General features: G+C 39.4%; 2 protein-coding genes across 7 annotated transcripts in view; one reads left to right on the forward strand and one right to left on the reverse strand.

Annotated features, from left to right (window-relative positions):
• rnf111 (ring finger protein 111) overlaps positions 1 to 9,188 on the forward strand; it is a 31,173-nt gene extending 21,985 nt beyond the window's left edge. For 2 of the 4 annotated variants that reach the window (XM_042435036.1, XM_042434942.1), the window contains 8 exons: positions 31 to 397; positions 505 to 630; positions 833 to 950; positions 3,448 to 3,528; positions 4,398 to 4,493; positions 4,778 to 4,864; positions 5,310 to 5,413; positions 7,658 to 9,188. In XM_042435036.1, coding sequence (XP_042290970.1) covers positions 31 to 397; positions 505 to 630; positions 833 to 950; positions 3,448 to 3,528; positions 4,398 to 4,493; positions 4,778 to 4,864; positions 5,310 to 5,413; positions 7,658 to 7,775 — 1,097 coding nt within the window. In that variant the 3' untranslated portion in view covers positions 7,776 to 9,188. The remainder of the gene's footprint in view (positions 1 to 30; positions 398 to 504; positions 631 to 832; positions 951 to 3,447; positions 3,529 to 4,397; positions 4,494 to 4,777; positions 4,865 to 5,309; positions 5,414 to 7,657) is intronic. The other 2 variants (XM_042435118.1, XM_042435200.1) reach the window with 2 other exon arrangements.
• Positions 6,293 to 14,703, reverse strand: part of myo1ea (myosin IEa) — a 58,844-nt gene continuing 50,433 nt past the window's right edge. The window contains exons 27-32 of one of the 3 annotated variants that reach the window (XM_042434680.1): positions 14,555 to 14,590; positions 13,198 to 13,367; positions 10,848 to 13,085; positions 10,299 to 10,383; positions 9,862 to 9,911; positions 6,293 to 6,813 (exon numbers count right to left, since the gene is read on the reverse strand). In XM_042434680.1, the coding sequence (XP_042290614.1) occupies positions 13,009 to 13,085; positions 13,198 to 13,367; positions 14,555 to 14,590 (283 nt within the window). In that variant the 3' untranslated portion in view covers positions 6,293 to 6,813; positions 9,862 to 9,911; positions 10,299 to 10,383; positions 10,848 to 13,008. The remainder of the gene's footprint in view (positions 6,814 to 9,861; positions 9,912 to 10,298; positions 10,384 to 10,847; positions 13,086 to 13,197; positions 13,368 to 14,554; positions 14,591 to 14,703) is intronic. The other 2 variants (XM_042434839.1, XM_042434761.1) reach the window with 2 other exon arrangements.

Below are 14,703 nucleotides of genomic sequence, written 5' to 3' on the forward strand. Positions count from 1 at the left end.
TTCTTTCATCTTCTTTTTCTTCTAACCCAGACGGCTCCCTAGCACGCTCACTGCATCATCAGCCCTCCTCCGCCTGCCCTCATTCCCACGGGAACCCCCAGCTTACACCTCAGCCCCCTCCACAAGGCGATTATGTCATTCCCCACACTGTCCATACCTTTCACCCACCACTGCCATCCCACCCCTCAGGCCACGCCGTGCCCTCTGCCCCTCCCGCTCCTCTGCCTGCCCACCACCTCTCTAGCTCAAGTGCCCCACTGGCCCAGCACCTGCCAACGGACCACCAGACCCTGCCACACCATATGCCGGCACTTGGGGCCTCGGTGCAGAGGCTTCATCAACACGAGATGCTGCAGAGGATGGAGGTCCAGAGGCGCAGGATGATGCAGCACCCCACGTGAGTACCACCATCACCCAACACTGGCTTTTGCCCATCCTGAGTTTGTGTGTTAGTGTAAGCTCTAAACCATTCTATCTTGAACCTGTATTCTCTTTTCTTTGCAGACGAGCACACGAGCGTCCACCTCCACACCCCCACAGAATGCACCCCAACTACGGCCATGGACACCACATCCATGTGCCACAAACTATGTCTTCCCACCCTCGCCAGCCTGAGCAGAGAACAGCATGGTCAGTGTCAGAAGCGATGAGGCTTGGCAGATGGCTGGTTTTAGTGTAATCTAACCCTGGTTTAATGTCAGATAATCAAATATTACACATTTTTAATGTGCCTCAATGGTTCATTGGTTTTATGTTCATGTTCATGTTATGTTATAATAGAGGAAGTTTTGATGTAATGATGATTTATCACTATTAATGTGCTTGTCAACAGGGAACTTGGCATCGAGGCTGGAGTGACTGTGGCACCATACCCTTCAGGGCACCTGCACTCCCACCTGCCCCACTACCACCCTCCCCCCAGACTGCACCACTTCCCCATCCCCTTCATGGTGAGAGAAACTCTGAGCACACATGCATATATTTGCATAATGAGAAAGAATCACTTTTTCATGAAGTCTGGCTTAGATTTAAGGGTAGACTATGCAGGATTTTACTAAAAAAACAATGTATAGACTCATACAAAAGTAATCCCTCTTAATCATCACTTATGACCCACTAGAAGTGTGTGGTGGTGTATTTATCTGCAGAGACTCTGCCCTCTGCCTGTAATTTATTGTTTTCTTGTTATTTTGCTGTGTTTGGGATGCTTCTGGGCGTCAACCTTTGGGCAGTGGGTGTGTAGCCTCCAGCCAATAACAGCGTGCAGGGTGTGAGGTTAGGACTCGTAGCGCAGCAACCAGGTTACATTGCTGTGTTTTTATTTGATTCAGTGCTTCTTCGTCTCGTCTATGTGCAGAGTGCTGCTGTGTGCTGTTCCTCTGCTGTCGTGCGTGTGTGTTTGACCGACACACACATCTGCAGAGCAGAGAGTGGATGTGTTTATTTGTGCTTTAGAACGTAACCACTGTGAAACAATCAGAAAATAACATTTTATTACTCTGATTCATGGCTTCATTCTCGCCAGCACCACTCGCTCTCTTCATTCACTCTCTAACTCACTCAACCACCTCTCTCTCTCTCTATCTTTCTCTCTCTCTCTCTCTTTCTCTCTCTCTATCTCTCTCTTTCTCTCTGTCTCTCTCTCTCTTGCTCGCTTGCTGGGCCGGGAAAGAGGCACTAACTTTGTATGCCGTGTGTTAACAAACACCAACCGACAATTCCTGCATAGTATACCTTTAACCTTTTAAACTCCACAAGGACGCTAGCATCCTCAGCCGACATTATTGTCTTTCAGAGGCTGTAGCGGGCTCAGTTTAAAGCTAGATTCTGATATCATATGAAACTAGAACATAAGGCATCCATTGGTACCAATCATGTCATGCTAGCTTGGCGGGAAGAGGGCTAAATAATGTTCCAAATTTAGGCTAAATTTTTGCAAGGGAAAAACCACCATGGCCATTTTCACAGGACCTCTTACCTCAAGATATCTGAATGAAAATGAGTTCTGTGGATACCCACCAGTCTCCCCTTTACACACATACCCAGTTTATGCTAATCCCATGCAGGTCTGGGCAAAAATCATGCAGTTTTTTGCATGCACTATAAATGTAGAATTTTCACCTATTCTAAAAATGGTGTATTTGAGTATTTCTGAATACTGAGGTCCCTAAACAGTCTTGGAACTGCATAAATTGGATATGACTGGAAAGCTGAGACTCTTGTGGATTCAATGAGCCCAATTGTATTTATGTATGATGATGTTCATCCCCACATTAGCCTTTTCATTGTACTGAGACCATTTTTTTGAAACTTGACCTCACTGTATAAAATGACCTATTGTGACCTCAAGGATAATCACAGCCTCATGAAACTTTACAACCACAAACTAGAGACCGAGGTCATTCAGACTATGTTTGGCTCTACTAGGTATATTGACAATAAGAGGGTTTCTGAGCAATTCCCAGAACAGAAGTGCTCACCATCCAATCACTGAAAAATGTGTTCTTACAGAAATCTCCAAATCTCAAAAGTTTTTTATACCAAATCAAAGCATGAATTTTTCTATGGTGTTCCTCAAGGTCTTGGTGTCTTAATGTGGTATTTTGGAGGGACGTTTGACTATTTTTATCAATTCTTGAGTGGTCAAAAAATGGTTAAATTTTGCACCAAATCTGTATAACAAATGGTATCAACCCAAAAATTGCTGCAACAACTTATGAGACATAAGAGAGGTTAATGTTGCTGGCCCCCTTATTTATACCATCAGTTATTTCAAGGATGGTTTGGTGAACCACATGAATTATGCATTAGCAATTAATAGTAGCTCATCAGGCATCTCAAGTGCACACTCAACAAATCCAGAGGCCTTGAGAGAAAAGACAGTCGACAGTTTCTTCATGTTATTGCTTGGTTGTCTTGTACAATCAGTTCCCCTCTGTATCATCGATGCAAGTGCACACAAAGTCAGGGTACTGTTTAATTTTTACAAGTTCCCCAAATGTTTTTAGCGTATCCACAATTCATCACAGCGAGTATGCTCAGAATTACAGGGCTGAGAAGTGGAAGGGATATGCAAGTGAATTTCGACAAAGATTCTCGGCAGAGCTCATTAGTTTTAATTTGTATACATCTATGACCTTCACAATCATTACATATCTTCTCCTTTGAAACATTCAGAACAAATAAAACATCTTTCTTTAAAACTGATCATAACTTTGATTTCAGAAATGCCAAATGTTACACACAAATTAGTAAAACTCACTCTCAAGGAGAATGTACACATCCCTCACTCCATAAGAAACTGCATGCATCATTCCAGGCTCTGCAGTTTACTAAAATTCACGTACAAATGCAGTGTGTAAAATTATGGAGGAGAAAAAAAAAGCGAAAATGTTTTCCTGAAGCTAAACATAATGTGTTTCATGTTTTTTGCTTCCTCCCTCATAGCACACTGGCATATCTGAAGTGACCTACCCGCACATTCGGTACATCTCATCTAGAATGACTGGCTTTGGAAGAACCTATGAGGTGAGGGTTGTTTTTTTAATGTCACTGCTGCTAAATGTCTTTTTTTTAATCAGCCTAAGCAAATATGAGTCGCTTTATTACTGCTTCATTCATCACTACCAGTCATCATCACATGACTGATCATTATTTTATCTTGTTATTAGTTAGTTATTGTTAATTTGTATTCAAAATGCACGCTGCAATTGGATGAACACACGTGAAGGAAGAAGAAAGGAGAAAGCAAGATTTAATGCTGTAGTGGAAGAGCATACAAGGAAAATGTTTAACATCTTGACCAAAAAAATAAAGACATTTTTTAATCAAGCTCCACTTAAAAGCTTTTTCCAGAGCTTTAAACTGCCTCTCACGGTCTTCATCAGTGGATGGAGTTCAGTCAGTTTAGCATCTTGTTTAACTCGGGGCTGTTTCACAGTTGGCAGAGCGGGTTGGCTATTAATCAAAAGTCGGTGGTTCAATCACCAAGCTCTGGTTCATATGTCAGAGTGTCCTTGAGCAAGACGTGTGTGTGTGTGTGTGTGTGTGTGTGTGTGTGTGTGTGTATGAAAAATGAAAGGCACTTTGTAAGTTGTATGCCAAATGAATGTAATGTGCTTGTGGCTGCTTCATTTTCTCCACCAGCATACTGGACAGATAGTGATTTACAAATTTAGCTGTTAGATTAATTTTGTGGTGTCAGTTTGGACATTCACACCAGCATACACACATGGACTAATCACTTCATCTTTGGCCTCTACTCGGGACAGGCATTAGTTGGTGTTATTGAATGAAAAGCGGAGCTGTTGTCTCCAAAAATCATCCACCAGGGAATGTACTGTTTTCCCAGAAATGTCCTTCTGTATCATAGAGTTTTGTTTCTCTCTTCCATTCAGGACCTGCTGCATTTAGAGGAAAGATTGGGGACTGTGAACCGAGGAGCCTCTCAGGGAACCATAGAGAGGTGCACTTACCCACACAAGTACAAAAAGGTGAGGATACGTGAGCATGTGTGTGTTTTTAAGTAGCCATGTATATATTACTAAACATATTTTGCAGATTATGTATATAGTTGTGCTTGTCTGTTACAGTTTATTCTGGGACAGAGTGCGTAGTGGTCTTTTGTGCTCATTTTCAAACGTCTGATGTTTTGCCAACATTTAGCAAAATACTGTAGTGTCTTTTACCCGCTGTGCAGATATGTTGGGAAAAGGTTTCCTTAGAGGTTTCCAAATGTATCTAAATAAGCAATCTAACACCCTGCCACCCAATACAGAAGGTGTTGGAGAGAGACATTGACCAACAGTTAACCCCTGAAGCTTGGGCATCTATTGGGAAAAATATGCACGCAACCCCAGAATCGGTGAGAAATAATGAACAAATCAATTTGGAAACATGTCTCTGCTCACATGTACAGTAGATGTTAGCTGTAGTCTTGGGGGCCAGGGAATTCGGCTCTAGAATAATTTAGATTTGTTTAGTATAGAAACAACAGATAGAAAGTTTTTTTTTCTGTTTTCAGGACAAAATGACCATTCTCTCTGTCCCCAAAGGAATTAAATGTTTTTGTTGAAATGTTTGTTTCTAAGAATAGTTACCTTTTTATATGCAGTATTATATTTTTATTCAAATGTAATATATATATTTGTAATGTTATTGCAGTGTTTTAGTTGAGCAGTTGAATGTGTTTTTACAGAGAATGGAATAATAGGATTAATCAACATATGTATATGTGATTCTGCTGAGGCAGCTATGCTGATTGACGCTGTATATCAAAAGACACATTTCCAAATGTTTCTCACGAACAGAGAAAGCTGCATGGTAAGCAAGACGAAGACGAGGGGGCAGATGAAGACACGGAAGAAAAATGCACCATCTGTCTGTCAATACTGGAGGAGGGGGAGGACGTCAGGTAAATGGCACCCCTCCTGGGTGTTGGTTCACAGTTTTGAATGTGTTCAATTATGCTTTCAGGGGCGTGTCTGTGAGCCTGTGAGCACAGACATGTGGGACATCAGATGTATTTGTTCCATTTTGCCACAGTCTCATGAGAGATTTAAAAAACAAACCCAAAGGCATAGTAATCAGCAGAAAACCCCAGAGTGCCTTAAAATTACCGGCCTCATGGAACTGCTTTTTGGCACTCACTCAGCTTTTTGAAGAGGACTTTCTGCCCTCTGTTGGTATTAAATGAAACAACAAGTTTTTTTTTAATTGAGGCACATTTGAGGAGATTATGTACAGTCATCAACTACAAGCAGTTTTATGAGTATAAACATAAATAATAGCACATGATATTACTTAATTTCTAAATGATAACAGCCATAAGCAGCTGAATTACAGAAACACAAATTTGTTTGTAAATTTAGTTTTTTTAGTATGTTGGTAAATCCCGCATTATTTTGGGTTAGTTTTTTTAAATATTACATTAGATTAGATTCAACTTTGTTGCAATTGCACATTATTCAAGTACAACAAAATGCAGTTTTGCATCCAAACAGAAAGTAAATAGTAGAATAAGGTGCCGGATGAGGCAATATTTACAGGTGAGAGTATATGTGATTATATGGTTATATAAACATGAAATATATGGAGATAATAAAAAGAAGGTGCTGGCAAGGCAATGTTTATAGATAAGGTGCAAGGGATGAGGCATGCATAAGTTATATGAAATTAATATTATATATGAGAATAAGTACAGTTGTTTTTGTTGTTAATAAATAACGTGTTATGATAGCATATGTTAATGAACTTGGCTCAAGTGGCCACAACAAAAGGGAGACACACCATGTTAAAGTTTCAACAAAAGATACGTTTATTTACCCAAATTAAACCAAAACAAAGAGTTAACTAAATATTTACAGCATGGAGTGCAGAAATCAGTGGTATCAGTTGTGTATGTGATGCATGAGTGGAGAGTGTGTGTGTGTGTGTGTGTGTGTGTGTGTATGCGTGAGTATTGTAAGGTGCATGAAAGCAAAAGCAAGGAACAAAGCAGCAATATAACCAAAACAAACAGGTGCCTGTAGGGAGAGGAGAAAAAGAGCTGCAGCAGCGAGGCAGCCGAGTGTCAGAGAGGCAGTGAGGCAGAAGGAGCTGCCAGCTGCAGCCAGGCTTTATAAACCCGGGAACACCATGAGCTCCAGGTGTTCCCGGTTGCGCTAATGACCGCCTGTAGACTGAGACAGGGCAGACAGACAGGTGAATCACACAGCGAACCAAAGATGACAGCAGGGGTCATCACAGCTAGCTAGTAAGGTGTCTCTTCACTTGTAGTATGACTTCTAGTGGGACGGGATCTGGAAGGACAGTCTGAAGAATGGACATGAAAACAGAACAGTGCTTGTTTAAGTTTTATATGAAGAGTTTAAATGTTTGAAGGTTCTCTCAGGAACATTTTAAAGGATAAGATTGACAGTATTCTGTATTTTACTGTCAACAAAACCAACAATGTGTTCGTCTGTCCTACCCTTCCCTCCTGTCTCTACTTTTCTTTTACTGTCTGTTGTATTTAGCCCCAAGCCAATTTGTTCCTACTAAAGACAGAAACTTAGAAAAACAGGTCACAAATATATAGTTAAATCTTTATTAGAAGCTAAATAATGTCCTTAAACTGCCGTGCACTGTGATTTGAGTATTTACAGTAGTATTAGAGTATTTACGGCAGCAGGACAGTGTATGTAGGATCAACTCAAAACATACTATAGTGTGTATGTTCAGGCTAATGAAGGAACATGTCACACAGTGCAACAATGCAGCTCATTGATGCGGTTTTAAATAGTTTCTTAGCAACAGTGGAGGTCAATGGGAAAGAGGGATAAGCTATTTCAGGCTTTGGCTTCATACTTATTAATAGGTGTAACTAATTCATGGGTCTCTGCCTGGGATTTGTTGACAAAAAAAAACAACACAGAATATTACAATATTCTCCTTAAAACAAATAAATAGCAGTGATAATTAGGCAGTACATCATTATCACATAAAGGCAACAGATATAAATGGAGCAAAATGGAGCAGCAAGTACATCAGGAGAAGAGCTGAACCACACTGCACCCTGCTGTTATTTAAATTACAGCTGTGACTTAAAGGTAAAACCTCAAAATTCTGTTTTCAATATTCCTAATCTTCTCTTTCGCCTCTCGTGTTTCCCCTCCAGACGCCTGCCATGTATGCACCTCTTCCATCAGCTGTGTGTGGATCAGTGGCTCCTTACCAATAAGAAGTGCCCCATCTGCAGAGTGGACATTGAGGCGCAGTTGTCTGCTGAGAGTTGATGCTGTTTTTTTTTCTAACAACCCTTTTGTTGAAATTTATTTTGAGATCATATTAATTTTCTCTTCAGTACTGCAGTCAACCAAAGATGGCATGAATTACCTGCACAGCTCTACTACTAGAAAATTAAAAATAAAATAAAAAAAAAATCTGACAAAAAAGCATTGAGCCTAGAGTGCCAGCTATCACATATTACTACAACAGCTAGAATTCTCCATTAAGGGTTTAAGATTTTATTGTATTTATAAAGCTTTTATGTAGCTTTTGATTGTTTCCTCAAGTGTCATTTTTGTTTTTGTTTTTCTGCATGTTTCCTTGCAATGCATTTCTTTGCACATGTAACATGGGCTCAACACGGCCTAACAAATTTGCAGGTGAGGATAGCTGCTCTAGTAAAGACGCATTTCTGTAAACCTAATGCCTTGCTTTACTAGAATAGAATGTCAACCTCCAGTTTTGAAAAAAAAACAAAACATTGCAGGATTCATTTTACCAATCATTGTATTGATTAGTTTTATGTTTAGAAGATGTGGATTGTTAGTGAAAGATGTTTTTTAAGTAAATCAAGACATTCCTAACTAGGGAAATATGTTAACAGATCAGCTGCTGTATTAGTGCACACCCAGTATTTCTAGAGTGGAAATAAACTCCAATGTTCACCTCACTCCCAAGAATATGCACATGCTTTGCTACGATGACACCTCCCTTCCAGCACCTGCATTTGACTAAACAACACCGCCATCTGATGTATTTTAGAGAACAAGAAAAGAATGTCACATCCCCCCTCCCCCTCTTGACTGTTCTTTCTAAACTGAACGATTGTTGGAGATCTGCTGTGAATCTTTTCTTCATTTTGTTGGGGCCTCTGCTGGTTAACTGAGTTTCTGTAAGGCGATCTCAGGCCAACGTGTGTAAGAAATTTCACATGAGCCTGCAAACCTGGGATCACTTGTCAGTTTTATCCAAGAAGTGTTTTTATTTCCCCGTTTTGTGTGTTCAGAGGGAAATACACAGCTCAATTTGGGATAAATACTTACAGTTTGTTCTCACACATGAGTCCATTTTATCAACCCTCCCTTTTGTCTCTCTGTAGTTAAGCAGCAGCGTCCATTTTTACTGCTGCCGGAAAGAAAAAACACTAATACTGTTGACTAACTCACTCGCATAGACTTGCACAAGAGAGAAAAAGGTAGGAGAATAGTAGTGAATATGACAGTGCGCTGAGGCCATGTATTTCCACTCTGACGAATATTAAAAAAGAAAAAAAAAAAAAAGATATTTTGAATGGAGTGTTGAAATGCAGTACTTAAAAGCAGGTATACATGCATTCATTGACTTAAAGGCACCAGGATCATATTCTGTGGGATTTATATTAGTTTTAAAAAATAATATTAATAAACTTGGATAACTCTTAATGGAGTCTTTTCCTTGGCGTCCTCTTTGAAAATCATGACGTTGGAGTGAATGATGGGTTGTTGAAGACACGGTCATGATGTTTTACGAAATGTCCGAGAACCATGGTACGAAGACTTAAAAGTTGATGTAAATATAAAGTCAGTGGTTTGCAACCTTTTGGGCATTTGACCTCTTAAGCAACGTCTCCTCATCACTGGTTTGTGTGCCAGTTGTGACCAGTTCAACAAGAGGTTTTTGTTGAACCACTACCTTAGATAACATGCTAAGGAATATGCACATTTTAATGTTAGTGTATTAATGGTTCCTGTATTCAACTACTCAGCTTATCCTGATTAAAATTAAGCCCTGCAGTATTCCCAATTTTTTCAGTTTTTCCCCAAAACCAATAAAAATGTCAAATAAAGTGTAGTAGTAATGTAGTAATTCTATTCTATATAAATTTCAGGTTTTTAGCAGTGACTCTAATCACCGTTGTACCTAGTTAAATGAAGACAGGCCTATGATGCCAGTTTCCCCCTCTAGTCACAGTATAAAGCACCCAGCTATGCCTACCTATGAAGAAAGTCTAGATATGGAACCAGGTGTGTAAGGGATAATCCATCCAGTTTTAATACATCAACTTAATCCCTCAAGGCATACACATGGAGCATTTCTTTAAAAAATCTAACTTACCAAAATGTGGCATTGCCTGGAAATTGTCCCAAAGATAGACAAAGTCGTTCCTGAAACAAAACAAGAATCATCAGAGAAACTGATTCACCTTCTGCTCCGTCTTGAATCACAGATGTGAAAATAAAAACTGTAGAGGAAAGAGTTTTTGTTGAATTTCTGAATATAGGCGTTTACTTTAGATATGACACCAACAGCCTAAACCAAAAGCCCTGCACACCCACCCAGGTGTTTCCACTTAATCTGGCTGCTTCTCTCTGCTTAAGTTAAAGGTGAGTATAGCTACGATGGAACTGCACTCCAGGTACTAATAAGAAGGATAAAGGTGTATTGCCCTGCTCTGACAGGAGCAACAAAGCTAACAGGAGAGTGAGGGAAACATCTTATCAAGCACATAGTCTTCCTACACCCACACAGTGAGGCACAATATTTAAAATCACCTGTGTGGCCTTTAAAGAGCATCATCGTCTCCTCAGCATGCACAGAGAGAGGCGATGTACTTGACATAACCAAATGTTCTAGTTTCTGTCAGCAGTAAGTGATAGTAAACATACAGCATTTAGGAGAAAGAAAACGATGTATTGATTGAAATTGTTATATATTTTCAGTTGAGAAAACAGGAAAGGCTTCAGGCCTCTGGTCTGGGTAGAGAGGAACTGTGAACGTACTACTGGCCTTCAAGTTACCCTCCCACAGTGCAGCTGCACAGTCTTAGATCTGACCTTGATTTGTGTTTCGCTTAACAGCTGTAGGATTCACTTATGCCAAGAATTATGCAACCGCAGTTGCATAGAAGATGTTTTGTTGCACTGCAGCAGCTGAACAGTCAGGGCAAATTAACATTGTTTACTCAACTATAAAACTGTATAACTTCAGTGCACTTTAGGGGTCTGAATCATTCAGTGATTTTCAAGGTACTTTTATTGCCCATGACCTCTATCAAAGATCAGTGATTTGCACCATGGCTAAATTTCTCTACAATTACTCACCCAGGATTAATAATCCAAAGGGCTGTTGCTTCAGAACAGACTGTTTTCACAGCCGACAAGCTGACTAGTCCAGTAGGGAAAGTGCAGGTGTTCACAATAACAATGTCTCTGTTCTACTAAAAGAATCCCAGTGAGTCATGACTCTGTGACATTTAATTTTATCATTTACACCTGTGCGTTTCCTACTGTAGCATGTCAAAATGTAAAAAGCTTGTGTTTATTGAAAATAAACAGATCTGTAGTTACCACTGAAGACACTGAAGGCATGTCCTTTGTATTTTTGTTTTTCTTAGGAATGTTATCAACCAGAAGTTTATTTTTTTTACTATTTAAAGTTGCACACAATGGAATTTTTAAGGCTGATACTGACATTTTTTGATTATTATAAGGAAGAAAATTAAGAAATGCAAATACAATTCTGTAATTTCTTCATGTTATTCTTTACAGAGTGGAGAAAGCTCATATAAAACATCATTTAGACAATAATGAAGGGAAACTCTGCAGCACATTACTCTTTAAAACAAACAATTGGCTTTAACAAAATTATATTTGAACAGTTAGATGACTTAATTAAACATCTGTTAAGTGCAGTTTGATCAAAGTTATCTGTGATGGCATGTGAATGTCAGGTAATAAACATAAAACACCTGCTTGATCATTGGTCATTTAATGGTTCCTCTTATAATAAAACAAAATAAAGCAGTTAAATTTACAATATTACATACTTTATTAAAAGACTCATCTACTGTTTTGTATTGCACAAGGATGCTTTTCAACCATCCAAGATCAAACTATATTTGATGATGCAGAGGATCTACGACAGAAGTCCCAGCAGTTCTTACTGACTAGAGCATAATGTGGTTATTTGATTTAAAAAAAATACAAAGGAATGTGTAAGTAATGCAACAGCAGTGCAAAAGATGTGCAGGAACAGTTGAGCCAAAGCAAAAGGAATTCTTTGTAGTGCCACGGAAAAATGCCAACAAATATCTTTCACCTAAAACCACTTTTGCGCTTGACAAAACAAAAATCCATTCACCCTATTCTGTGATAATTATCTACGTGTCGCTGAACGGGAAATAAAGCAGCCCTGTGAGTATCGAAAGCAGAGAGAGTGAGAGAGAGAGAAAAAAAAGAATACTAAGATCCTTCAGAAAAAATACAAAACAATTAATTTAAATCAGCAACAGGCGTACTCCTACATATGAACACATATACAGAATCAGATCTAAAAATGCCTGTTTTATCGTTTCATGTAAACAAATTAGTCTCCTCAGTAACTAGGCTTATTGCTAGCTTGGCAATCTGTCCTTCATAGACTTGACTTACTGGCTGTGGCATGATGAGCAAGTGACGGTGTCTGTGTCTAAGGTAGTACCTGTACCAATAAAGTGCTAATACACCACAGACAGCATGCTCAGGTTACAGTATACATGGCCTCTTTTCTGTGTCTAAAATATACTGGTGTGATAGAAAAACAAAACAAAAAAAACTAGAGATGAAGGTGGTTTTCCAGGTGATTCACCACTTGACCGCACAGACTGATTAAAATGCATTGCTTTGGTATTTAAAATCATGTAAAAATCACAGTGTGATTAATTACTGAATGTCTGTTCCCTGTAAGCAGTGACAGTTTTGCATCCAAATAAATATTCCTGGTAAAAACAACTTCAGTTTCCAACAACGAGCCGGTGACACTGGCACCGGCAACCGCCTTCGCTTCAGCAATCAAACCTTCATCTAAAAAACGACGAGTGGAGATTAAAATCGCAACCTCGTCCCACAGATTAAGCATACTTCATTCCAACGCTTCAAAGTGTTTGCGCTCGAAAAAAACCTCTCAGCAAGGTGAAAATGACAGTAAGGAGGACACAGAAAAGCTATAAATACAATAAATAGTTTTTGTTCAGTACTCAGAGGGACTGTGGAGGAAAACAGACCCCGGGGTCAAACAGTCTTCTTGTCTTGACTGTCTTTTGGTCTGGTGTAACAGAGAGTTACATTCATTTACTACAAAGGCAGTAGTGGAGGAAGTGTGAGCTTTTTCTCCTCAAAAAATCTCACAGCGCTTCACTCTCTGACTATAAGCACCATCCCATCCTCTGAGAGGGTCAGCAGGGACGCAGCAGACTCTCCTCCTCGTGCTGTAAATCCGCGGCTTCTAGATCTTGGTGACGTAGTTGTTGGGGAAAAGTCCCTGCTTTCCACGAAGTCGTCCTGTCCACCATCCAGATGCATCTAAACAACAAATACGGCTAAATTAGAATCTCATTTCAGACCGACATTTGGCAAGATCTTCACAAACACAGACATTATGATATCAAGAATAGGATGCCGTCTGTCTTCTTACCCTCTTTGATTATGTCAATAACGTCATCAGCATTGAAGCTGAGCTCGTCTGTGTCCTGAGCGTCGTAGGCGTACAAGGCTTTGCACTGGGGCACCTGCGGTTTGGGTTTGGGTGCGGGTTTGGGTCGTCCTCCTCCTGGTGGAGGCCTGGTGGCTGACGGTCTGTGGGCCCTGAGGTGTCAGAAGACAAAGAAGGAAACCACACAACTGTCAACATCTGCAGTAGGGTCCGCCTACAGGAGGGCACTAAATGAAAGAGCGAGTTTACTGTGCTGCAGTGGCTGTGAAGGTAACTCAGAAGTGTCAGAGTGCATCTTAAAATATTTGTGCATGTACAATCACCATCTTGTTATGTAAAAAGCCACATTTTTTTAGCTTAAATTTTAAGGTTGTATTGTTCACAGCTGTTAGAAACAGTAGTCAAATTAAACACTTGGTGTGTTTTTGGTTTTAAAACTGACAGCGACCATAAATCCTCCTGGAAGCTATAAAAATGTGTCACACACAAGTATATGACAACGTAAACAATATTTGTTTGTGTTGTCGTGTTTCATTTTAAAAGAATGCAGTAGTTCATCAACCAGCCACAAGATGGTGATCTAGTACATGCTGTATATTTACATCAACAAATGAACTGAGACTGAAAAATGTTGAAATTTTATGAAACCTTTCAGAGCAAAGAAAGGTGAAACACAGTCAGTGTATTTCAGTTCATCACTCAGGCTTTGCACTTAGGGCTCTGTAAATGTACATGGGAAACCATATTTATATACTGTATGGTCAGTATATTCTCTTTTATCATTATTTTGTAAACACAATGCCAAATGTAATACAAAATGCTGTGAGAGTGAAGCAAATAATTCAGGATAGTGCCGTCACCATAGTTAGGGGTCAACATATACGGAAATTGTTAGCTTGTAAATATGCTATATATGCATTTACTGAATACAAATATTTCCATCGCTCTCTTATGACTGTGCTTGAAAGCAACTTTCATCTTTAATATCCACTTTTTTTTTTTTTAATAAAACGGATCCCTGATGAAAAATGAGCCAGCAGAAGTGCACAGCAGGGATTCTTTCATTACAGAAATGAAAGATCTTCCACAAAAAGACGAATTTTAAAATAATTCCTCTTTGATATAAACTGAACTGCAGCAGAAAAAAAGATATTAGTTGCGAACTACGGTTGGCTCCTTTAGCGAGTTTGAACTTCTTTGCAGTAAAAAATTTTTTTAAAAAAGAAAGTATTTCACTATTAGCAGCTTAAAAATGTACAGAAGCATAAACATGTCCTGCTACTGAAAGCTTTTCTACTACTGAACCACCACCCAAAACACTGCAAACACTCCAACTCACATTCCTCCATTTGAAGCTGGTCGTCTGTCTCCATTACTACAAAAGAATAAATTATCCAAATTATGGCAAATTAAAGAAACACAAGCGTGTGTATTAATGTGTGTCTTTGATGTCTATGTGCATGTCTGGTAACTGTGCATGTGAAGTTA

This window comes from Thunnus maccoyii, chromosome 1, assembly GCF_910596095.1.
Source record: "Thunnus maccoyii chromosome 1, fThuMac1.1, whole genome shotgun sequence".
Taxonomy (NCBI): domain Eukaryota; kingdom Metazoa; phylum Chordata; class Actinopteri; order Scombriformes; family Scombridae; genus Thunnus; species Thunnus maccoyii.